This window comes from Coenobita brevimanus, chromosome 14 (assembly GCF_032717465.1).
Source record: "Coenobita brevimanus isolate Jiangsu-jjx chromosome 14, ASM3271746v2, whole genome shotgun sequence".
NCBI lineage: Eukaryota > Metazoa > Arthropoda > Malacostraca > Decapoda > Coenobitidae > Coenobita > Coenobita brevimanus.
In genome coordinates this window covers 6,486,417-6,510,235 of record NC_136967.1, presented here as the reverse complement: position 1 = coordinate 6,510,235, position 23,819 = coordinate 6,486,417, and the positions used below count along the sequence as shown (strand labels likewise).

Below are 23,819 nucleotides of genomic sequence, written 5' to 3'. Positions count from 1 at the left end.
AAGGTGATTTACAGTATGATACTCATGTCACAAAACAGCTGTACTGTAATTGTATTTATACTATACCCGTGCTGTCATATGGTTCAGAAGCTGAGACTAATTCATCACAATAGTCAATCTGCTTCACTCAAGAATACAGCAATGACAAGAACTGCTTTGAAATACTGCTGTCCTCACACATCAATGATATTGCCACTTTCTTCTCTCAAGATCCATACTTTTTGTACTGTTTATCAAGGATTATAACAATAAAAATTTTGGCAACCTCACTACTGAAGAAAGAAAACTATGGGTAATACAAACAAAGAACTAAAGCCCACTTAGCAGCAGTGATGTGATATAATAATGTAAGGCAGCAGAGGTACCCACTTGCCTATGCTGGTGCTCTTGGTCAAATGAGAAAATGAACACATAAATTACAATGATGAAAGACAAGCCATTATCTTTGGTGCTCCTCTTGCCTTTCATAATCTGATCAACACTTGATGATTCATGGCAATTTTAGATACTATAACGGCTGTGAACTGGGGGGGAGGGGAAGAGAAAAGAAAGCGGCTTGTAACAAGTCACATAAACAGCAATATTTGAGATTAGTGGCCAAGGAAACACAAAATAATTTTTATTGGATAATGAGCAGAGATATTCTCCTCCGCATGATCTACTGACACCAAAATATTACCAAAATCTACATGATTGCTTTGGTGTTCTATTATACATAAATTCTTTCACAGGTAATCTTTTCTTAAATATAGGTGGAAGAACCCTCCAAGTGTACTCCACAGGCAGAACAATCTTGGGCATCTCTCTCATTAATGAGGGTACACTGTGGACACTGTCGCCCTCCTGATATTAGCGGCTTTGACTCTGAACCTGGTACCTTGGACTTGCCACACATATCACACACTGTGCGGTTCTTGTCATTAAGAAAAGTGCAAGTACTGCAGGACCAGGGAGTGAGGGCTAAGCTTTCCTTGCTAGTCTGTGTGTCCCTGGACCAGAGGGTTGTACCTCCATCCCTGCCAGCCTGTGTGGTGGTAAGGGTGGAAGTTGTTGGCTGCAACGTGGGAACCGTGCCAGAGGAACGTGAATTGTCTGAGGGCAGATCATGGCGTGGATGAGACCCTTTGCTGCTGATACTGAGGCTTCGAGGGGAGGATGAAGCACTCATGTTGTTTTTGGTGCCCGCATCCAGCCTAGTTTCTGCACGATTTATGTTGCTTGTTTTCTTTAGTGCAGGTTTTCTCTCCTCATAGTCATCACTGTCTTGTGGAGCTGTCTCAAATCCGGCAGAAAGATTGTCATACAGACTATTTCTTTTTGTGAGATTGGGGAAGACATCTGGCCCAGCACCATGAGATATCGAGTGAGAGCTCTTGCTAGAGGCAGAGGGTCGCTCCACTCTCTCTCGAGGCTCATTGAGTGCTAGTGCCTGCAGGGCCTGGTTGATGGACAATGGCTTGTTCTTGGTTAAGTCCTTCTTATTGTTCAAGTTAGTATTCTTACCTTGAGCTACACCATCAGGACAAAGGTTCTGACGTGTGATTTGGTGCAGTATGTCACCACGGTCCCCAATGTCCTTGTTGTAACCTCTCTTCTCCAGCCCTCGGTACACAAAGTCCCATGTCTCCCAGGATGTAGCCCCCTGGTCATTTGGGGTGGAAAGGTTGGCAGAGTTCCTATTTGGGTCCTTGACAAGGGACAGCGTGGCTTCCAGGTGCTCATCCAAGGTGCCTGCCTGGAACACTTCAGGTGGTGGAGGTGGGGGAGGGGGTGCATCAGGGGTATCTAAAGGAGGAAGCGCACGACTGCTGCCCCCAGAAACCTTTCCACTACGTTTGTGAGGCAGCACCTGGAGATTGAGACATCATAATCAGAGTTGAAATGGATTATAAAATTTTATTCCTGACACTTTTACTTTAACAAGAGGTGAGGCAAAATACACATGAATAAACATCATCATCCTAACCCTACTTCCTGCTAATGAATCATAAGTGATGAATGGAATAAGTGAAGAATGCTGTTACCTCAGTGACAATGAAGGGATTCTTTCTATGTATGAATGGGAAACTTCATGCTTCATGTCCAAATATCGCAATGCTATAGGGTATTAACACATGTAACACAAAATGTTCACAAATTGCATAATCATCATCATCTAACCCAGTGTTGCCCCATGAGGAGAGTAGGAGCCCGGGGCTAGGCAAGTTAGTCCTGACATTTAAGATGAGTGACCAGCCTCATCCATCCCAGAGTGGCATTACATGGGCAATAAACCCCAACCACCCCTTGGATATAAACCTGCACAGGCTCAATTCAGCTGGAATGCCTTAATTACCCACTAAACCACCAGTCGCCATAATCTGGTATATAGTTAGCACCCAGCATAGTAAATGATTTCCTGATGTACAGGAAACCATTTGGCTTGTCACTCTGTGTAGAGTCACCCGTAGACAGAAGGAAGAGGAAAGATTGATGGAAAGAAAGAAGAGGAAGGAAGGAAAGTAGGAAGGTAGAGAGGAATGGGCAGTCACCTGAGAGCAGCTCTCCATTGAGAGATTGGATGGTATGCGCCCCCACCTACCATTTAAGAACAATGCCAACTGTATCTGGTGTTCCCAGACCCAGTGTTGCTTAACTTCGCTGATTGGAAGAGAAGTTGTACACTCAATGTGCTATGGCCGCTGGCAAAAGATAATGGTTCGTACAGTTTTGTATCGTTTATAAAGGTTCCAACAAGCTTGCATGTGTCAGCCTTGGTTGCCTAATGGTAGTTCTCCAGACTGCTTGATCTCTGGCAGCCTCTCTACTCAGTCCCCCATGAGTTCAAACATTATGAAGCTGTCCCAGGTCTTTTTTGGTCTGCCTCTTGCAACCCTAACCTCGATGTTCACACCTCCCACTTCCTACACCCAACTGTCACCTTCCATTCTCTCCACATGCCCAAACCATCTCAATCTACCCTTCCTCATCACAACAAAAATACATTCAAGTCCCATCCTTCCTCTCAACTCATCCATCACAATTTTAGCCCCTCATGCCTCACATTCAAAGATTCACAAAACATCCACCTCATCACTGTCATTTCTATACATTTGGGCCTAAGAATATCCTCTTTCTTTACTGCCCAGGTCTCACTACCATGCAGCATTACACTCCTAACACATGCCACATACAAAGATCCCTTAGCACACAGGGAGAGTCTTCTAAATCAGTAGAGGCAACAGCTCCCTGAACTTCTTCCAACCACTCCTCACTCTGGCCAAACTCCAGTCCCACCTCTAGCACACAACATATCTCCCAAGTAAAGAAAAAAAAAAAAAAAAAACTCTTCCACACACTCTAGAGACTCACCAGCAAGATCAATCCTTTCATGCCTGACAATTCCACATGCTCTCCCAGACACACTGCACACATGAAATAAGCATTCTCTCACAGTCTGCATCTAATATCACTACATCTCTTATGTACCCACTTATCACAAACACTGCACAAGATGGAATTACTTCCCATGCCCTTGCGGGAAACCGCATCTGACTACTCTCGCTCTTTGACAGTACTGCCACCAACCTTAGATATCATCACCTTTGCTTGATCTGTATTTACTCTCAAGCCCTTGTGCCCCATACTATCACTCCACTTCCTAAATCTTTCTTCCATCTCCCTTTCAGTCTCTGCAATCAACACCAAATCATCAGCAAACAACATCTCCCACAGGAGTCCACCTCTGAAGCCCCGTGAGAGGGCTTCAAGCACCATGATAAACAATAAGGGGCTCAAGACTGACTTCTAAAGCACACAAACATTCACACAACACTCATCACTCAAATCTCCACTCGCTTCACCTGGGTGCGAACACCGACATACAGTGGAAGCTCCTAAATCACTCATTTCTAAAGAGCGAATTCATAATGCATGGCAACATCATGCAACATTTTGCAATATCAGATGTTTACCGACCACCACACCGACTAGATGCGTCAGTGTATCATGCATTCTAAATCCTCGTCAATAGCTTTCAGAGGTATGTTTATAAAAATGCCCAGCAGCTGTAGTAATCCAGGAATAACAAAAATTAACCTGTGAACGCTCTTTCCTCTCTTCCTTTCGTCTTTCCTTCCATCCTCTTCTGTGTTTTTTTCTTCGTTCTTTCCTCTTCCTTATGCCTATGGGTAACTCTACACTCTCTCTTCTTTGTTTCCTTCATTCTTTCTTCTTCCTTCTGCCTATGGGTGACTCTATACTGAACGATAAGCCAAATAGTTTCCTGTACACCAGGAAACCATTTACTATGCTACGTGATAACCATATAACCAAATTATGGCGCCTGGTGTTTTAGTGCGTAATTAAGGCGCTCCAATCTGATTGTGCCTGTGCAGGTTTATATCCAAGGGATGGTTGGGTTTATTGCTAACATAATGCCACTCAGGGATGAGTAAGGCTGATCACTCTCATCTTAACCCGTGGACTGCACAAGTACCGGTACCTTTTTTTATCCCACCCCATGGTGCAAGAAAAAAAAAATTAGTTGTTGTTGATCATAATCTTGAAGATAAACATCCATGGCATCATGTGCTAAGAAAAAAAAAAAAATCTTTCTCTCTCCATCTTTGCATAGCGCCATGCGTAATTTTGCGTAGGGGCAGAGTAGTGAGTGAGAGAGAGAGAGAGAGAGAGAGAGAGAGAGAGAGAGAGAAAATTTTTTTTTCTCTCTCTCTGTCTTTGCATAGCACCATCCCTAAGTTTGCATAGGGGTGGAGGAGTGAGCAGTGATGCACGGCCACTGGAAGGTTTGCACAACCTGAGCTATGGCTCGCAATGCGGTGCTTCCCAGCCTCAGCTGCGGCTCACAATCCACGGGTTAAATGTCAGGACCAACTTGTCTAGCCCCGGGCTACAACGCTCCTCGTGGGGCAACACAGGATTAGATGGTGATGATGATGAACCTGTGAAAAACTCATTTCAATAAAAAATAGGAAAAGGCCACACCTGTCTGGTAAAGAAGTAATCACACCACGTAATTCTTCTCTAGATGAACGTGGCAATTCCACCTATAATAACAAACTCACAATCCCAAGTTAAGAAATTCTGGTACATATGTAACACAGAATTAACTGTTGACTTGTGACTGCAAGAAGTGAGTAGCAAAAAACAAAATTGGGGTATTCAAGGAAGCTGGCAGGTTGCCACTGGCAGTGTTTATGAACGATCTCTCCAACTGGCCGTGTTGTTTACCAACCACCACTCCGACTGGATGGGTCAGTGTATCACACATTCTAAATCCTCATTCATAGCTTTAAGAGAAATGTTTATAAAAATGCCCAGTAGTGGCAGTAATCCAGGAATAATAAAAATTAACCTGTGAAAGACTCATTTCAATAGAAAATATGGAAAGGCCACACCTGTTTGGTAAGCTCAATGAATTAATGACTCTTATGACAACATGGAGGCACCTGAGGGCGATAATGACACCGCTTCCAATGGATGCAAACAGAACTTTGAGGGGTTCCTGAGGGAGGCTGAGGAAGAGGAAGCAGCACAGAAGTGGCAGCATGAGGAAGCAGCACACTCACTTCATGCTGTGAGGCTGTAGTCAGCCTCAAGCCTTGGAACCCCTCCCCCCACACCATGGTGGCACCTTAGGGCGACAATGACACCGCTTCCAATGCCTCCACACTGAACTCTGAGGGGTTCCTGAGGGAGGCTGATGAAGAGGAAGCAGCACAGAAGTGGCAGAATGAGAAAGCAGCGCACTTGTTTTGTGCCGTGAGGCTGTAGTCTGCCTCAAGCCTTGGAACCCCTCTCCCCACACCATGGTCATTTTGGCTGTAAACCAGTTCGGCCATAGCAGCCTAAAGCAGCAAATGGCCTAATTGCCTTATGGCCAAAATATAGGTTAGATTAGGTTAGGTACAGCCTAAATGTCTTCGGCCTAACAGGATCACGGATGGACAATCTCGAACTCCTCTCCCCCTTCCACGTCCTTTCAAACAATGTTGCCACTCAGAGTCAGGTAAGAATCTTACAATAGTGCTCATTTCCATTAAATATGCTTTACTAATTTCTTTTCCAGGTTGTTAGTGTTTGCTGGTGACCAATTTGGTGTAGGCTGTGACCAGCTTGATGTAGGTTAGGGGATAAGGGGGGCAAAGTTTCCAAGATGACAGACTCATAAGTAATTTTCTCAATAAGATCAGTTATTTCTAGCTTGTGAAATACTCAATTCGCGGCCTGTGCCCAGTCTCATAAGACCAAGATTTAAGAATTCCACTGTACACAGCCACAGTCACTTTAACCAGCTACTCCTCGACCCAAAGCTTTCTCATTGCCCACTTCACCACATCCCTAGGGACTCCGTCAAAGGCCCTCTCCAAATCAACAAAAACATAGTACAGATCTCTTTTCGTTCACTAATTTTTGTTTGTTTGTTTATGAAGGCTACAACATGCTTGCATGCGTCAGCCTTGGTCACCTAATGGCAGTTCTCCATGCTGCTCAGTCTCAGGCAGCTTCCCTATTCAGTCCCTTATCACTGAGGTCACACTCAATGACCTCGTTCCAGGTATTATTCGGTCTACCTCTCACAACTCTATTCCTTAACAATAACACTTCTCAATTTCTGCACCCAATTATCATCCCCCATCCTCTCCACATGCCCAAATAATCTCAATCTATTCCTCCTCATCATAACATCAGTACACTTCCAGTCCCATCCTATCCCTCAACTCTTCCATCGTAAACCTAGTACAGGTACCTCCTAAGTCTCACACTCAGGGATGCACTGCACATCCACCTAATCACTGTCATTTCTGTACATCTGAGCCTGAAAATACCCTCTTCCTTTATTGTCCATGTCTCACTACCATACAGCATTACACTCCTAACAAGCTGCATACAAAGATCACTTAGCATGGAGGGAGTGCCCTCTCATTGTCAGGAGAGGCAACAGTCCCTGAACTTCTTCCAACCACTCCTCACTCTAGTCACACAGTCCCACCTCCTGCACATAACATGTCTCCCAAATTAAAAAACTCTTCCACACACTCAAGAGATTCGCCAGAAAGTTCAATCCTTTCACGCCTCACAATCTCCACCCGCTCTCCCTGACACACTGCACACATGAAATTAGCATTATCTCGCAGTCTACCTCTAATACCACTACATCTCTTATGCACCCACATATCACAGACACTGCACAAGATGGAATTACTTCCCATCCCCTTGAAGCAAAAGGACATGACCACTCTCCCTCTTCTTTGACAGTACCATCACCAGCCCTAGATACCGTCACTTTTGTTTTAACTGCATTTACTCTTAAAGTATGACATCTGTGGTTCCTCTGCCTGGGATAAACCCAAACTACATCTCATCAGTGTTCACTCTTCCCCTAATCATATCTTCTAGAACTCACTCCATCATCTTCATTATCTGGTCTAAAAGCTTTACGCCTCTATAATTTCCTCTTTTCAGGGCATCACCCTTACTGTTGTACACATTTACAATTACATTCTTGAGCAAATCATCAGGGGCAACACACTCATATATAATTATATTTATCATGTCAGTGACTAACCTCACTCCTATATCTGCTGAGGCTTTCAACATTTCAGCACTCAACCCTGAGAAACCTGCTGCCTTCCCCACCTGCATCCTGCCTATTGCCCCATTCATAGTGGCTGTGCCAATCAAAGGCCAAGGGCCAAACACTAGATCTGCTGGCTCCAAACCTTCCCTGTCCCACTCAAACTCCTCACTCAACAATCGGCTGTAATGCTCTCTCCATGCATCTTTCATACCCCACGGTTCACCGTTACCCTTCCTTCATCATTCTTCACACACTGCTCACCTATGATATCCCTGCTCTCCCTCCTCATCAGATTTGCCACCTTCAATATCATATTCTTCCTTTCTAAACAATTTAGGTTATCAAGTAAAAGTCTCTTTGACCCAGACTTGGCCCTATAAACCTCTTTCCTAGTCCAATGCTTGGCAGCCAAATATTTCTCTTTGTTACCACCCTTCCTCCATTCCTGGAAGAGCCTTCTTTTCTCCTTAACTGCAGCGTCTAGACCCTCATCCCACCACCAAGTTACTTCATGTCTTGGTGGGCCTCTTGTCCATCCACGTACTGAATCAGTAACTCTCAAGTGGTTGTTCTTGAGGGTTCTGTTCTGTTCATTAACACTTCTGTCAACATCTCCCTGTTCAGCCAACACTCTCCTCATCTCGCATAAGAATGCATCCCTTACTGCTTGGTTTTTCAGCTTCCATATGTTTCTCCTAGGTGCATAGGTCCTTTTTATCACCCAATTCTTAAGCATCACATCACAAATCAATAACTTGTGTTGTTGCACACACTCTTTGTTCCCAATAAAATTAACATCCCTCACTAACCTCTTATCAGCCCTCATGACCAGGAGATAGTCTACCTGGCTGCTATTTCCCCAAGACTCATATGTAATCAACCTACTCTACCTTTTCCTAAAATGTGTGTTGTACAAAAGCATGTTCATTGCCTCTCCACACTCAAGTATCCTTTACCCTTCTTCATTTCTTGTACTATATGCACATCCCCCATGTATTTGCTTCATATCCTTGAGCTGCTTCACCTACATGACCATTTAAGTCCCCTCCCAAAACTATAATTTCATCATCCCCCATACCACTTACCACACATATTAAGTCACTCCAAAATCTATCCTTCTCTACCTCATCCAAGCCTGCCTGTCAAGCATATGCCGATTTAAATGCAAACATTTTCCAATCGGACAAAATTTTCACCTACTATTATCCTATAACTTACTCTCATAACATTCATAACATATTCCACCCATTTCTCCCCAACCAACACATTCATACCACCATATCCATCTGTCTATCTGTCCTACCCTGCCAAAAAAACTTACAATAACAACCCTTCCCAGCAATCTTTCTGGCTGATCCACCTCCATACCGAACTTCTTGCACACATCCCACATCCACCCACCTCCTACTCAATGTCTCAAACACTTTCCTCACTCTACCCCTCAAACTTCCCATACACCATGACACCACTTTGATTCCCCTGGGTGATTTAGTGTCCTCAGGCATGCTTTGAATTTCATTCTTTAACCTGGTTATAACTAGTAAAAATAATAAAGTGGAGAGACACGCCACAGGCTCCACCCACTGCACAGTCCTATGTCCAGGCACTGGCTCTGGGACCCCTAACCCACCAGCCTTGACCAATGGCTGTGGAAGTGGCCTCAGGGACCCTGCCAGGACAGCTACAGGGACACCTTCCAAGCATGCCTTGGCACTGTAACTGCCCTGCCATTATACACCCACTGACAGGGCAGCCTCCTGGGGCATTACTCCCAGGTTTGGGCCCCTCTCTACTATGCGTAAGCGGCAGCCTGGGAACCATAATGCCCTGTACCCTCTAGCACAGATTTGAGCCCCATCTCACTCTAGCCCCATGTATGCTGGTGAAGCTGTCGTCACGCCTCCCCTCAAAAGGTTCGCCACTAGGTAGGTGAGGCAAAGTTTTCTGACTGCATGCCCTTGCTGGCGTTAACTTGTGACATAGTTGGGTACGTTGTGCGACACGTAAAGCGCATGTGGTGTAGTGTATGAGATAAAGGAAGAGGTTGGGAGAGTATGCTGGTCTACTCTCCATGTTAGTGTCACACTGAAAAGGTCAGCAAAGGGGGTTGGTTAGGTAGCCAGTGAAACAAGAGCTCCAGCTCTCCCTATCACCAGCATTCCCATTCCCTTCAGGAGTACTCCCTGTTCTACAGCCTCCTACCTATATATCTTTCCTGAAGCTGTCTAACAACTGACTGGCATAAACACACACTGCATCTCGTCAATATTCATTCTTACTCTAATCACGCCTTCTAGAACTCTCCATTATCTTCATTATCTAGTCCAATAGGTTTATGCCTCTATAATTTCCTCTTTCCTGGGCATCACTCTTCCCCTTGTACATATATACAATAACGCTCCTCAGCTAGTCATCTGGGAAACACACTCATGTATAATCGTATTTATCAAATCAGTAACTAAGCCCACTCCTATATCTCTTGAGGCCAACAGCATTTTGGCAGTCAACCCAGACACACCTGCCACCTTCCCCAACTGCATCCCGCCTTTTGCCCTGCTCACAGTGGCAGCATCAATCAAAAGCCAAGGGCCAAACACTGGATCTGCTTACTCTAAATCTTCCCTTTCCAGTCAAACACCTTATTCAGCAACCAGTTATAATGCTCTCTCCAGGCATCCTTAATATCTTCAATGTTCACCACTACCTTTTCTTCATCATTCTTCACACACTGCTCGCCTATGATATCCCTGTTTTCTCTTTTCATCTGATTTACCACCTTAAGTATCATATTCTTCTCTCAAAACTATTTGGGTTACCCCCCTAAAAGTCTCTGATACACAGATTTTTCCCTGTGTTATCTTTTTTTACTTTTTTCTCGAAGGGAACAATCTTGCGGACTTCTAGCCTTTGATTCCCTATGTCTTGCATTTATGTATGTATATATATATATATATATATATATATATACAGTCACCTCACACATAACGCACGATCAGGGAGTGTGGAAACAGTCACATCAAAGCCCCCTTTTTTTTTTGAGTCCAAGATATGGTCAAAATGCGATTTTGACAAATATTACGCGAGTGGAGAAATTGTCCATTTCATAAAAGAATGTACTATGCTGCTACGATAGTGAAAATGCGGCCTGAGGCCAAAAATTATGGAATATTTAGTCATTACGTGAGACAACTGGTCATAACACGGTAAAAAACAGACAAAACGCCTGCTGATTTAGTCATAGTGCGTGTTGCATCTGCCCGTGACGTATCCCTTGATCCTTCCTGCCTCTTGGCGGTTTGCCCAGACCACGCCACACGTTATGCTGATTTTGCTAGATACTAAAATGCATGTATGAGATTTGGTACTCATGGTAGTGCTAAGTACATTTGGTACGACTTAGAAAAAAAAATGCCAACCAATTTTCTGTTAATGATCTGTGATGAGCATAATATAATAGAAATAAGCTGTTTAACTTAATTTAAGTGGCACCAGCGTCCATACACGACATGTCTACGAAACTTCAGTACATACTGTATTAAACCTACACAGTGCTCACGACGCACTCAGTCACAAGTCTACTATGAGCCCTGAAGAAAGTGCTTGGATTTACTTAAAAATGGGCAAGCCACAATATTTTCAGAAATTTAGAAAGGCGTGGCTAAAAGACAAAAAGTACAAAAACTGGCTTCGAAAGGTCCCTGGAGATGACAGAAATGGATTGTGTAAAATTTGCAAGTATACTCTGCAAAACTGTGCGACCTTGAGAAACACTGAAACACAAAGACAAGAAAGCTGCAGAACCTTTCAGTAGAATGTGACACAGTTCTCCCATTTAAGAATTTGGTGAAGCAAAAAAAGTGAAGAGAACAGTGGCCATGTTTGACCTATTGATTAATACTGACCTATTTCATCAATACTGTGCAGAAAAAGCTGCTATAACTTGATTTAAAAATGGGGGGGCAGGGGAGGACTAATATTAGCCACTTTTGATAGGATGGTTAGTGACATTTTAGCGACTTTTAGGCATGAGCATAGCGACATTTGAAAATGTGAGTTGGCAACCCTGATTCCTGTGCCACTCCAGTCCAGTCAACCCTCTGCCTCCACACATGCTGTGTGTTAACTTTGCTCTTTTTTTTGGTCACCTGACCCAGCCTAACCATGCCGCGCTACCGTGACTCAGCAAGATGGCGGATCAGTTTGACCCAGGAGCAGAAGCTTGATGTGATCAAGCAGAAGGAGAAAGGAGAACATAATTGTGCCATCGCCAAAAAGTGTCAAGTCAACGACTGACCCAGCACTTGTTATGATGCAACTGACGGGAGAGGGAAGAAGTTCCAATCGACTCTATAAACACACACAAACTCTTCAGTTCAAGTTGAGGAATCCTTCAGTGTTTGTGGGTACTAAAGTCATTTTTAAGTAGGTAAATGTCCTGGGAAAAATCCCGGAAAATTGACCCAAAAGGTGAAGTTGGGGCTGGCTTGGGTACCACGAAACCCTTTAACATGTAAACATATGGCTGTATAACACTGAATTTTCATAAAGCGGGACCTGCCAGGAACAATATTCGTGGGTTATGTGAGAGGTGACTGTATATATATATATATATATATACATATATATATATATATATATATATATATATATATATATATATATATATAAATATAAATATATGTAAATATATATATATATATATATATATATATATATATAAATATATATATATATATATATATATATATATATATATATATATATATATATATATATATATATATATATATATATATATATATATATATATATATATATATATATATATATATATATATATATATATATATATATATATATATATATATATATATATATATATATATATATATATATATATACATACAGTGTATATATAGTGCTCGTCAGAAGTATCAAGCGCCCTGCGTCCCTCCTACGAAACAAACCTTTCAACATTGAAAAAACATATAAATAATGAATTTTATTTACCTTTAGTGCTTCGTAGGGTATCCTTTACGCTTCTTCACGGACCTGAGACGTCTTGGAAGTGAAAGGGCGAGGTTCCTGAGGTGCTGGAGGGGTATTTTGTCCCAGGAGTCACGATTGGCTGCTTCCAGTTTAGGCAGAGAGCTCACATCCTTCCCTTGGAGATTCTTCTTTACGAGGTACCAGAGATTTTCTATCGGGTTGAGGTCTGGGCTACTGCCTGGCTAGTCTTTCATGAATGAGACCTTGCAGTCACAAAGCCAATTGGTGACTGATTTGGCTTTATGAGCAGGTGCACCGTCCTGCTGAAACACTCGTGCACCTCTGAGCTCGAAGGACTCAGGTAAATCATCACAAAGAAGCTCCAGATAAATGTCCTGATTCACTCTGCAGTTCTTGGGAAGCACAACAAGCTTCCCCAAACCTTTACCAGAGAAACAAGCCTATACCATGAGTGAATCAGGGTGTTTAACTGTGCTTTCCACGTAACGGGGGTCAAGCGGGTCACTACCTTTGCGCCAGTACACCCGTGCTCCTCGATTACAGGTAACACTAAACGTTGCCTCATCAGACCACAACACTGACAACCATTGCTCCTCACCCCAGTTAAGGTATTTGTTAGCAATGGCAAGCCAACGAAGTCGCTGGTAACGTGTAAGAAGGGACTTTCTCACTGGCCTGTGACTTGTGTAACCAAGTTCATGGACTCTTCGAGACACTGTGCGCACAGAAACCTCACCAAACACTTCCGGGTTGCTCTCCTTTATTTTCCTTGCACTCACATGAGGATTAGACTCCACTGCACGTTTTAAAACATTAACAGACCTCGGGGAAGTTTTCCTGGGCCTACCAGACCGCGGTTTCTTTGTGGGAACGTCACCACTGTTTTCCACTCGAAAATGGGGGCACTACCTACGCACTGTCGATCAAGCCACACCAACCAATTCACTAATTTCCTTTGTGGGGTGGCCTGCCTCCTTTAGAGCAATGATCTGGGATATGATTTCACTTGATAGTTCACGGGTAGGTGCCATAACAAAGTGGCAAAAGCCAAAACACTGCGGGACACAAGGTAAAAAATGGCGCAATAAGAGAGAGAGACGCGGTGGAGTTCCTCTCTCTCACGCAGCCCGTAGGCAACAGAGGTGGGAACCAACCAGCGCACAGTAAGGCCTCAAGCTCCCATGACGTCATGCTAGCGCCCCAAACATCTGGCTCAATTTTTTAGTACCAATAACAGGTGATTCTTTTTTCGCCAAAAGTATTGCGCGCCCTGCCATAGGCGCTCGATACTTCTGATGAGCACTGTATATATATACATGAGGCCCTGAATGCAGGAGTATACCCATGCACCACCTTGTCGAAAATTGAGATAATGCTATCCCACAGTCCCTCAGAGCATGTACTTTCATGCGGACTTGGTGGATGTGATGTACAGTATGACTCAAGCCATAAGGGCGAAAACCCATAGATATAACATTGGGTTTACATCGCCACCCTTTATCAAGTGCTACCACTGTATTCATTAATAAGATTATTAATGTAAAACATCATGATTCCTAGTATTATTTGTGTTATTTTGTTTGTTATTGCATTTAACAGATGTAAAATATCTTCTGTTCACATAAAAACACAGGACAACGAGGACAACGGTGCTAGTTTATGCATAAAAGAGCAGCATTATATGTTAATATGTCGATTTTTTTGTTTTTTGTTTTTTTTGGGTTAAAACAATAGTACCTTTACTAAAAAGTTTTGGGATAAAGTAGAGACAATCAGCTTTGAAATGATGTAAACGCCATTATCCTAGGTATAATAGTTTTTGTGGTATCGTTTTTCAAAGTTGTAAAAACTTTAAACGTGATTTCTGCCACTTTTAAAAATCGTGCATGGGCATACTCTTGCATGCGGGGTCTCATAGATATATATTTACATATATATATATATATATATGTATATACAGTATATATATATATATATATATATATATGTATATACAGTATATATATATATCGTATAAAACTCCCTTTTCTAGCCCTATGCTTGGCAGCCAAGTATTCTTCTGTTACCACCCCTTTTCCATTATCAGGAAAGACTTCTTTTCTCCATAACTGTATCTACACCCTCATCCCACCACCATGTTACTACCGGTATGTCTTTGGGGTCCTGTTGTCCATCCACGCAATGAATCAGCAACTCTCAGGTTGTTTTCGAGAACTCTGTACTGTTCATTGACACTTCTCTCAACAACTCCCTGTTCAGTTGCCACTATTTTAAAATTTGGATCCTTTCTAACCAACAGATACATTTTTTAAATAGAAGGTTGGGGTAGACTGATGATACTGATTATGATGACTGCCAACTAATTTCTGCTCACAAGAGACTCTTAGAGTGATGGGTCAGGTTTCATAAAGATCATTCTGATAACAAAATGTGAGGGGAAAAAAAAAAAAAAATACCTTGGGGAGGAGGTGGGAGGGTCGTTGCGAGGCATGAGCCTCATGAGAAGAGTCCAGGTCTATCAGCTTAGCTGTTGGTACCTGACCTCCAACTCCCACACCTATGCTGCTCAAGCTCTTCCCTGCAAAGTAATCATTTATATATCATCACCTATACAATATATCATATGCAAAATATTGTATGTTCTCACCTATTTACAATATGACTTGGCCGAGTCAGACTCATGATGTAGTAACTTCTGTTACTAATGGAAAATGTGAATTTTTACCTTACTGTATTTTTACACAACTGACTCAGGAGTATGATGTACTGTCTTCTTGTACTATTATACTAGACATTTATTTTTAATTCTTGAATGGTTTCAACACACAATTTCACCTGGAAGCTGGTTCCAAGAGTCAGTTCTTCTCATTGGAAACTGTAGTTCCTAACATCTTTATTACTTCTTAATGCAGCTACCATATATCTGGCTGTGTCTTCTCTGCATGCAGTCCCTCATCTTTGAAAATCACACTACAAAATTATTCTTAACTAAAGGCTAACTTCATATAAACTTTTTGAGGACACACTTTTGCAGCAAGGGCCTTCCTTTAGCTGAGTAAACTTACGTGCACAATAAAGGTAACTAAGAAGCAGCAGTTTTCAATCCTTTTGAGTTATAAGCATTTACTCATACTGAAGTTTCAACCACTTTGATTTATGACCTTCCTCAAACTGAATTAAATCATCCCAAATTAGTCATAATGAAATACCGGTAGTTGTGTATAACTGTTGCAGCAAAAGTTCAAGAATAAAATTTTCTGTAACAGCAAACATAAGTGAAGATTTTTTATTTCATTTTATTTTTTGTTTAATAACTATCATCTGTGCATAAGGCCTGTAAACATTTAAAGACAGGGATAAATAAAGCTCTAAATTGCACTCTCTTATTCCAAAGTTCAAATCTAATAATATTCCAGTACCTAAGCAAAAAAAGCTTCATTGTACTAGACATACTATACAAGTACGCATACCTGTGTCTGGAGTGTCTGCACTACGAGAGTATGAAAGTGGTGGGGCAGGGGCTTGTGGTGGGGGTGGATGGGAGCTGTGGGCAGGCCCAGGGGCAGCAGTGGTGGTGGTGGGGGTGGAGTGATGAAGCACATGGTGGTGGTGGTGGTGATAACCTCCCCCTCGTTGCTCACCTCCACTGCTCGTGGCGCCACTCGCACCAGCAACATTCCCTCGTAGCTGATCTGGCACAGGTTTATCCTGGGGTGGGGGGTTGGTTTGGTGAGGGGTGGAGAGAGAGGAGGGGGAGGAGGAGGTGCCCCCAATGGAGGACTGACGGACGGGCAAGGGGGGGCCTGTCGACGAAGCTGTAGTCTGCAGAGGGTATCAAAAGGTGCAGGTAAATAAATGCTTACAATGATGGAAATTGGTGGCACAAAAGATAAAAGGATAATTTTCTCATATAACAAGTCTGCACAGATGTACTACTATACCCTTAACAAACTCTACGTACAGTGTCTTCCTATTCTTTTTGGAAACCTAGTGTACTTCCATTACTTTATTTCGTTCTTGCAGTAAAAACCCTCTACAAATACCAACTACCACTTCATGAAGAGAGAAACCTGTTTTGTACACTGGAAAAATCATCCAATATATTACCAATATGCAATAAGTACAACTTAATGATTTCCAGAATAGTATGGAACATGTCAAAAGCCATATGCAGCACAACAGTATTAAACTGGATATGATAAAATTTAGGCTCCAAAGGAAATACTGAAAAAAAAGAAAAGAAAAAAAGTACAGTATGTTAACTGTAAATATATATATATATATATATATATATATACACTACCATCATCACCATCATTCACTACCAATCTCACTACCACCATCACCATCATTCACTACCATTCTCATTACCACCATAACCATCATTCACTGCCATTCTAACTACCATCATCACCATCATACTCACAGCCATCACCACCCTTCACCATTCCCACCACAGGCACTATGTCAGAACAGTTAAGAATTTCCCTGGCACAAAGCTGACTCCCCATCCTTCCCTAGCACCATTACCAAGCGTTACTCCGGCTCTTGGTAAACCTATAGACTATGAATATTGTTCCTATGGTTCTTGGATTTGTTACTGACACTACTGAAACTTTGATAAATGTATCTTGATTAGGAATAACAGTGTTACTGTTCCTGGTATTGCTATAGATGTTACTTGGGTCTCTATAATCCCTATATCTACTTCTACTATTGCTATTACTACTACTACTACTACAACTACTAACAAAAACAATAATAATAATAATAATAATAATAATGATAAGAGAAATGGTAAAAATAATAACACCATTAATAATTACAGTAAAAATCCATCCATCCATCATCCAATCCTACGTTGTCCCATGAGGAGTGTAGAAGCCCGGGACTAAGCAGTTGGTCCTGACATTTAAGACAAGAGTGACCAGCCTCACTCATCCCTGAGTGGCATTACGAGAGCAATAAACCCCAATCATCCCTTGGATATAAACCTTCACCGGCTCAATCCGACAGGAGTGCCACAATTACCCACTAAACCACCAGATGCCAAAATTTGGTTATATGGTTACCACCCAGCATAGAAAATGGTTTCCTGGTGTACAGGAAACCATTTGGCTTGTCACTCAGTGTAGAGCGGTAAAACATATAATACTATCTGGAAACAATTTAATGACTTTGTAGAATGCAGTGATATTTGTGATTTGGCAACTCTGTACTGGCTGCTGCCTGGCCGCGGGCCTGCCGCATGCCATAGATGTACTGTATACAAAAAACACCTTTAAATTCAAGAGGTATGGCAGGAGGCAAATCTACTCATAATTATGGGTCCGCCACATGATTAGCTGTAATAAAAGGGGTCTGCTGCATGAGAAAGTTTAAGAACCACTGGTGTAGAGTCACCCACAGGCAGAAGGAAGAGGAAAGAATGAAGGAAAGAAAGACAGACGAGGGAATGTAAAATCACCCGTTGGCACAAAATGAGGAAACACTGAAACAAAGAAATAGAGAAGAGGATGGAAGGAAAGAAGGATGGAGGAGAGGAAAGGGCAGCCACCCGAGAGCAGCACTACATCTAGTGAGTGGATGGTGAGTGCCCCCACCTACCACCATACATACATACAAACATATATATCTCCTAGTCAGGTCAGGTGTGGGTACGGGGATGGGTCTATTATGATGGCAGGGGTAAACCAGCTCTGCTGTCGGGCCCTGCTGCAGATGTCACTGATTGCACTGCGGTTGACCCTTGTGTGGTGTGGTGCGGTGAGGATCTGTCCCTTCTCCCCTTTGGGGCTAAGATGCGAATGAATGTGTTTAAATGGATGAGTAAATGGGGAGTGTGTCGTCCTGTCTCAGCTACCTCCCTTTCCTGGGGGGGATGCAGCCTAGGTTTATATATATATATATATATATATATATATATATATATATACAGCTACTGCAAATTGACTTGGGACTTCCCCCCACAAGGTATTAAGAAACACAGAAATCAAAGTATATCACAATGTTTGTTCATGAAATGCCATTCATTAATATGAAATCGTTTCCCTTGTTTTTCAGGACCAGTTCGATGCATTTTGGCAGGGAATCACTTAGATCTCTAAAGTAATCTAAGGACATTTCTTTGCACCAAACATCTGTCAGTTCGGTCTTGAGGTTGTCCAGATTGGGTGTCTTCTTCTCTGCCATGATTTTCTTCATCTCTGCCCAGCAGTTTTCTATCAGATTTAGATCCGAACTGTTGCCAGGCCAGTCGAGGACCTCAATCCAATTATCCTGAAGCCATTTTGTCACCTTTCTTGACTTGTGAAAAAGTCACACCCATGAATAGCGAAAAAGTTTAACAAATGATCTTTCAGAATTTGAATGTACCAGCCACCATTCATCATCATGTGCTTAGGAAGAAAGTAGATGCCTCCCCTTCCCACTTCACCTGAGAAACACCCCCATACCATTACTGATTGTGGGTGCTTAACAGTCGGCAACGTGTAAGCAGAGTCATATTGACTACGGGAGGCAGGGAGACGAACCTTGGCAGAATGCACCTGGAACACTTGAAATGTGCTTTCATCAGAAAACATAACTTTTCTCCACTCATCCGATGTCCGGTGTGCATACTTCTCGGCAAACTGAATGTGCAGCTTCTTCATGTGGTCAGTGAGAAGCGGTTTCTTGGCTGCGGTGTGGCTTGGCAAACCCAGCTCCTTCTGCAAACGGTGCTGAATAGCTCGAATTGAGACGTCTTGTAACAGCTGGGGATGCATTCTCTTCAATTCTGCTGCTGTCAGTTGAGGATTCTTGATTACCTGTACTTCCCTCTTCAGAAGCATATCTGTACCTCTAAAGGTCATCCTCTTCTGTCCACTGCCATGCTTGGGACATCAGGTGGCAGGCCCAGCGCTGCAGCATGAATCTTCATGACAGTCGACATTGCGCGTCCAGTACATTCACTAATCGCGTTGATAGGGACACTATCTTGCCTCCGTGCAATGATACGGACCCTCTCACCCCTTGAGCAGTATTTTCCAGGAATGACAACTCGACTCTAGGAAAATAACAGGGCAAACAGTAATGCATATGAAAAAAGAGGGAGGTGCAAGCTCGGAGCGACAGAAACATATACAGTAACCCCTCCAATATCCGGATCAATAGAGCCATCGGTAGGTTCGGATATTGGTTTTGTCCGGATATTGGGCCCCAGCTTATGGACTTGTACTTACGGACCCTAACACAGAGAAACACCTATACAACTCCCTCCGGACATGCATAGCACCTATTTAACACCCAAATCACACCAATAAGGCACATAAATGACTGAAATAAATGCAATAGACACATAAAATGTGGGTTTAGAAGTATGTTCATACATTAATAAACATTCTGGTACTTATGGACTCTAACCGAACCTAACCTAACCGAACCTAACCGAACTCTGAAAAACACATTCCTACTGCACATGCATGAGGTAAGTTTAGTATGGAAAGAAGTACAGTATGACACTTTCTGGTAAGTATAGTATGGGAAAAAATACAATATGAAACATTCTGGTAAATATAGTATGGGAAATAGTACAACATGAAACATTTTGGCTACTTACAGCAAGTCCCTGGCCACCTCGATGAATAACCGCCTCCTCTCGGACTCTGACAGTAAGAACGATTTCCTGAAGCACTTGCACTACACTCTTCCTGAAGTCTTGCACTGAACTTAGTCACTAACACACAGAAGTCCGTTCTTTTCACAGTGTTCACTTTAGTCCAAATAATGTTCCATTAAATTTAAGTGTTGCACATAAACTTTTCCCAAGTTTTTTTAAGTTTCCAAAGCCAAAACAAAGAAGGTTAGTTACGTTAAATTTCTTTTCTACTTAGTCTTTTCTCCCAACTTGAAAACCTTAACACAACACACCGTTTTTTTCACTGCACAACACTCAAAATTCCCGTGTGGTCTAGTGGAGAAGTTCTTGCTGTTTATTCACTGTCAGAGCCCGAGAGTATCACTGGCAGGCGTCCAAGGGGTGCATCGGTGGGTAGTGGTGATGGCGTACCGACTACAGAAGACTCTGAAGACAGCCGCAAACTCACGTCGAGCGGTGACTCTTGTCGCGGTGAGAGACAGGCGGGAAGTGAAGAGGATGCAGCGGCGCTCTATCGGACGTCGGAGGAATGACGAACCAAAACAATGCTCTCAAGCGGCGCGCGCGGCAAGTTCAAATTACGGACGGCAAAAAATCGATTTTTTTTCCCAATTTTTTTGGATTTTCGGACCATTTTGGGAATGTTTGATCCCAGGACGATAAGGTTCGGTTAGTGGGGATGTTCGGTTATTGGGCGTCCGGATATTAGAGTGATTACTGTACTCCCACTCTTGCTTCTGGGCAAGCACTGACATGCTGAGTGTTTCACCACTTCCCGCCAACACCAGAGGAGTTGCCAGTTACTTCTTGCCCAAAAAATTCACTTGGTAGACGTGGAAACACAAAGCAATGACAGACAACCCTCCTGTAGCAATTCTGTGTGTAGGTTCTAAGTCAATTTGCAGTGGGTGGATATATATATATACAGTATATATATGCAACGTTGGGTCTGGTTAGTACTTGGATGGGTGACCGCCTGGGAACACCAGATGCTGTTGGTATCCCTACGTGTCAAGTGGGGTTGGTGGAGGATTAGTGCCCCTCCCTGTAAAACAATTAACTCTAAGCCCTTGGCCACCCTGTCTGGGATACATGGCGTCTGGCAATGAATGAATGAATGAAAATATATATGCTGTGCTGTATATATTTATATATATATATATATATATATATATATATATATATATATATACACATACACACACACACACACAATAAACCCTTCACAAGTCGAACTACATGGGGCTCTACCCTAGTTTGAATTACCAAATTTTCCATCTTACCGAATTTTCACCCCCGAAAATTGCTACGACAATATTGTACCTATTACACTCAATCCTCGTAAATCCGAGCAATTTGGGTCTGGACCACTGCCGCGATTTACAAATTCCACGGTTTATAAATAATAACCCCTGGGGGCAGGGGCGTTTTTCAAGAATACTCCCCCAGTATCCCTGCTTGTCGTAAAAGGCGACTAAAAGGGTTGGCGGAGGGTTAGTGCCCCTCCCCGGAAAACAACTAACTAAAAAGACAAACAATATGCCTCGGACAAGGACTGACCAAAAGATGACAACCAAGGACCGGACAAAGGACATGGTAATTGGAACATGGAATGAAAGAGGAGCGAATGATGAGGCGAAAGAGAGAGAGATTGTCCAGGTGCTTGAGGGTGCGAAAGTTGATCTATCTATCTATCTATAGCCCGACGCCCTAATCCCGCAAAGGGTGGCCGCAGACAAAACGCCTCCAAGTCGCTCTGTCACCCACCATTTGACTACCCTCCCCCCAACTCACCCCCCCTCCCTCATATACCTCTCAATTCCATCCCTCCACCTCATCCTCGGTCTACCCCTCCCTCTCGCTCCCTCCACCTCACCTACATACACCCTCTTAATCAGTCTTTCATTCTCCATTCTCTCCACATGTCCAAACCACCTCAGTGTATTTCTCCTAATCTTCTCAACCACATCCACATCTACCCCACAACGTTCCTTCACTTCTTCATTCATCAACCTGTTCCTCCACGTCACTCCACATGCTCCTCTCAAGTAACTCATTTCCACTGCTCTCAGTCTTGACTAGTTCCCCTCTTGCAAGGTCCACGCCTCGCTTCCATACGTCAGGGTAGGGATCATAATACTATCATGCAGTGACTTCTTAACTTCCATACTCACCTCCCTATTTCTCATCACTGCTTTCAGTGTACCAACAACCTTCCTTTCCTGCTGTACCCTTTCATGCACTTCATCCCCCAAAGTTCCATCCTTACTCATCACACTATCCAAGTACTTGAATGCACTCACATTCAACATATCCTCACCATCCAACCTCACTGCACACTCTGTGACTTCATTCCTCTCAAACACCATAACTTTACTTTTGTTTACATTAACTTTCAGCTTCCTCCTCCTACACACTGTCCCGAATTCATTCACCAAACCTTGCAACTCCCATTCATCTTCACTCAACAATACTGTATCATCAGTAAACAGCAACACTGAAAGCTTCCAAATCTCACCCTCATTCATTAGGGCCAGCCCCACATCCACTGCCCTACCTTGCACCTCCTTTACAACCCCATCCATGTATATATCAAACAGCCATGGAGACACACAAAACCCTTTTTCAGTCCCACATTGAGATCAAAGAACTCTCTCTGCTCACCATCCACTCGCACCGTAGCCATAGCTCCCTTGTACATACTCTTCACAGCACTCAACAATTTCCCCTCCACTCCATATATATCATAATACCTTCCACATACCTAGCCTATCTATTCTGTCATAAGCTTTCTCCAAGTCCATGAAGGCAGCATACACTTTCCGTCCCTTCTCTAGATACTTCTCCACTAAACATCTTAGAACAAATATCTGATCTATACACCCTTTTCCCTTCCTAAATCCCCCATGTTCTTCTCCAACTAGCTCCTCTGTCATATGCCTAACCCTATCAATGAGTATTCTACCATATATTTTACCAGTCACACTAAGAAGGCAAATACCCCTATGGTTACCACATACTTCTCTCTCCCCTTTTCCTTTGTATAAAGGAACAATTATACCTGATTTCCAGTCCTCTGGAACCCTTCCCTCTTCCCAAGCCAATCTACACAACTTCCATATCCACTTCACAACAATCTCATCCCCATACCTCAGCATTTCACCACACACTCCATCAATTCCTGGGGCCTTTCCTAACTTAATCTTCTTCATTGCTTCCACTACTTCCGCCCTACTGATCTCTTCCTCCCTCCTCTCATCTCTTCTTCTCCCAGCCATTCCCCAACCACTTATACTCACACTGCTCTCACTCTCTACATTCAACAAATCCTCAAAGTGCTCCTTCCATCTCCTCAATTTCTCTTTCTTCTCCACCAACAATCTATTATTCCTATCTTTCACTCCCCTACTATTTCCCCTTTCACATTGCCTTACTTTCTTTACCTCCTTCCAAAACAATTTCTTACTCTCTCTCCATTTCAACACTCAGATTCCTCCCAAACTCTTCATCCACTTTCTTCTTACTCTCCTTCACCAGTCTCTTAACCTCCCTTCTCCTGCTCACATATACCTCTCTCTCCTCTCATCT

General features: G+C 42.9%; 1 protein-coding gene across 1 annotated transcript in view; it reads right to left on the bottom strand.

Moving 5' to 3' along the window:
* Positions 1 to 742: 742 nt before the first annotated feature.
* tamo (PUB and ZnF_RBZ domain-containing protein tamozhennic) overlaps positions 743 to 23,819 on the bottom strand; it is a 62,012-nt gene continuing 38,935 nt past the window's right edge. The window contains exons 6-8 of the mRNA XM_080287206.1: positions 16,063 to 16,407; positions 15,049 to 15,170; positions 743 to 1,849 (exon numbers count right to left, since the gene is read on the bottom strand). Of these exons, the coding sequence (XP_080143332.1) occupies positions 743 to 1,849; positions 15,049 to 15,170; positions 16,063 to 16,407 (1,574 nt within the window). The remainder of the gene's footprint in view (positions 1,850 to 15,048; positions 15,171 to 16,062; positions 16,408 to 23,819) is intronic.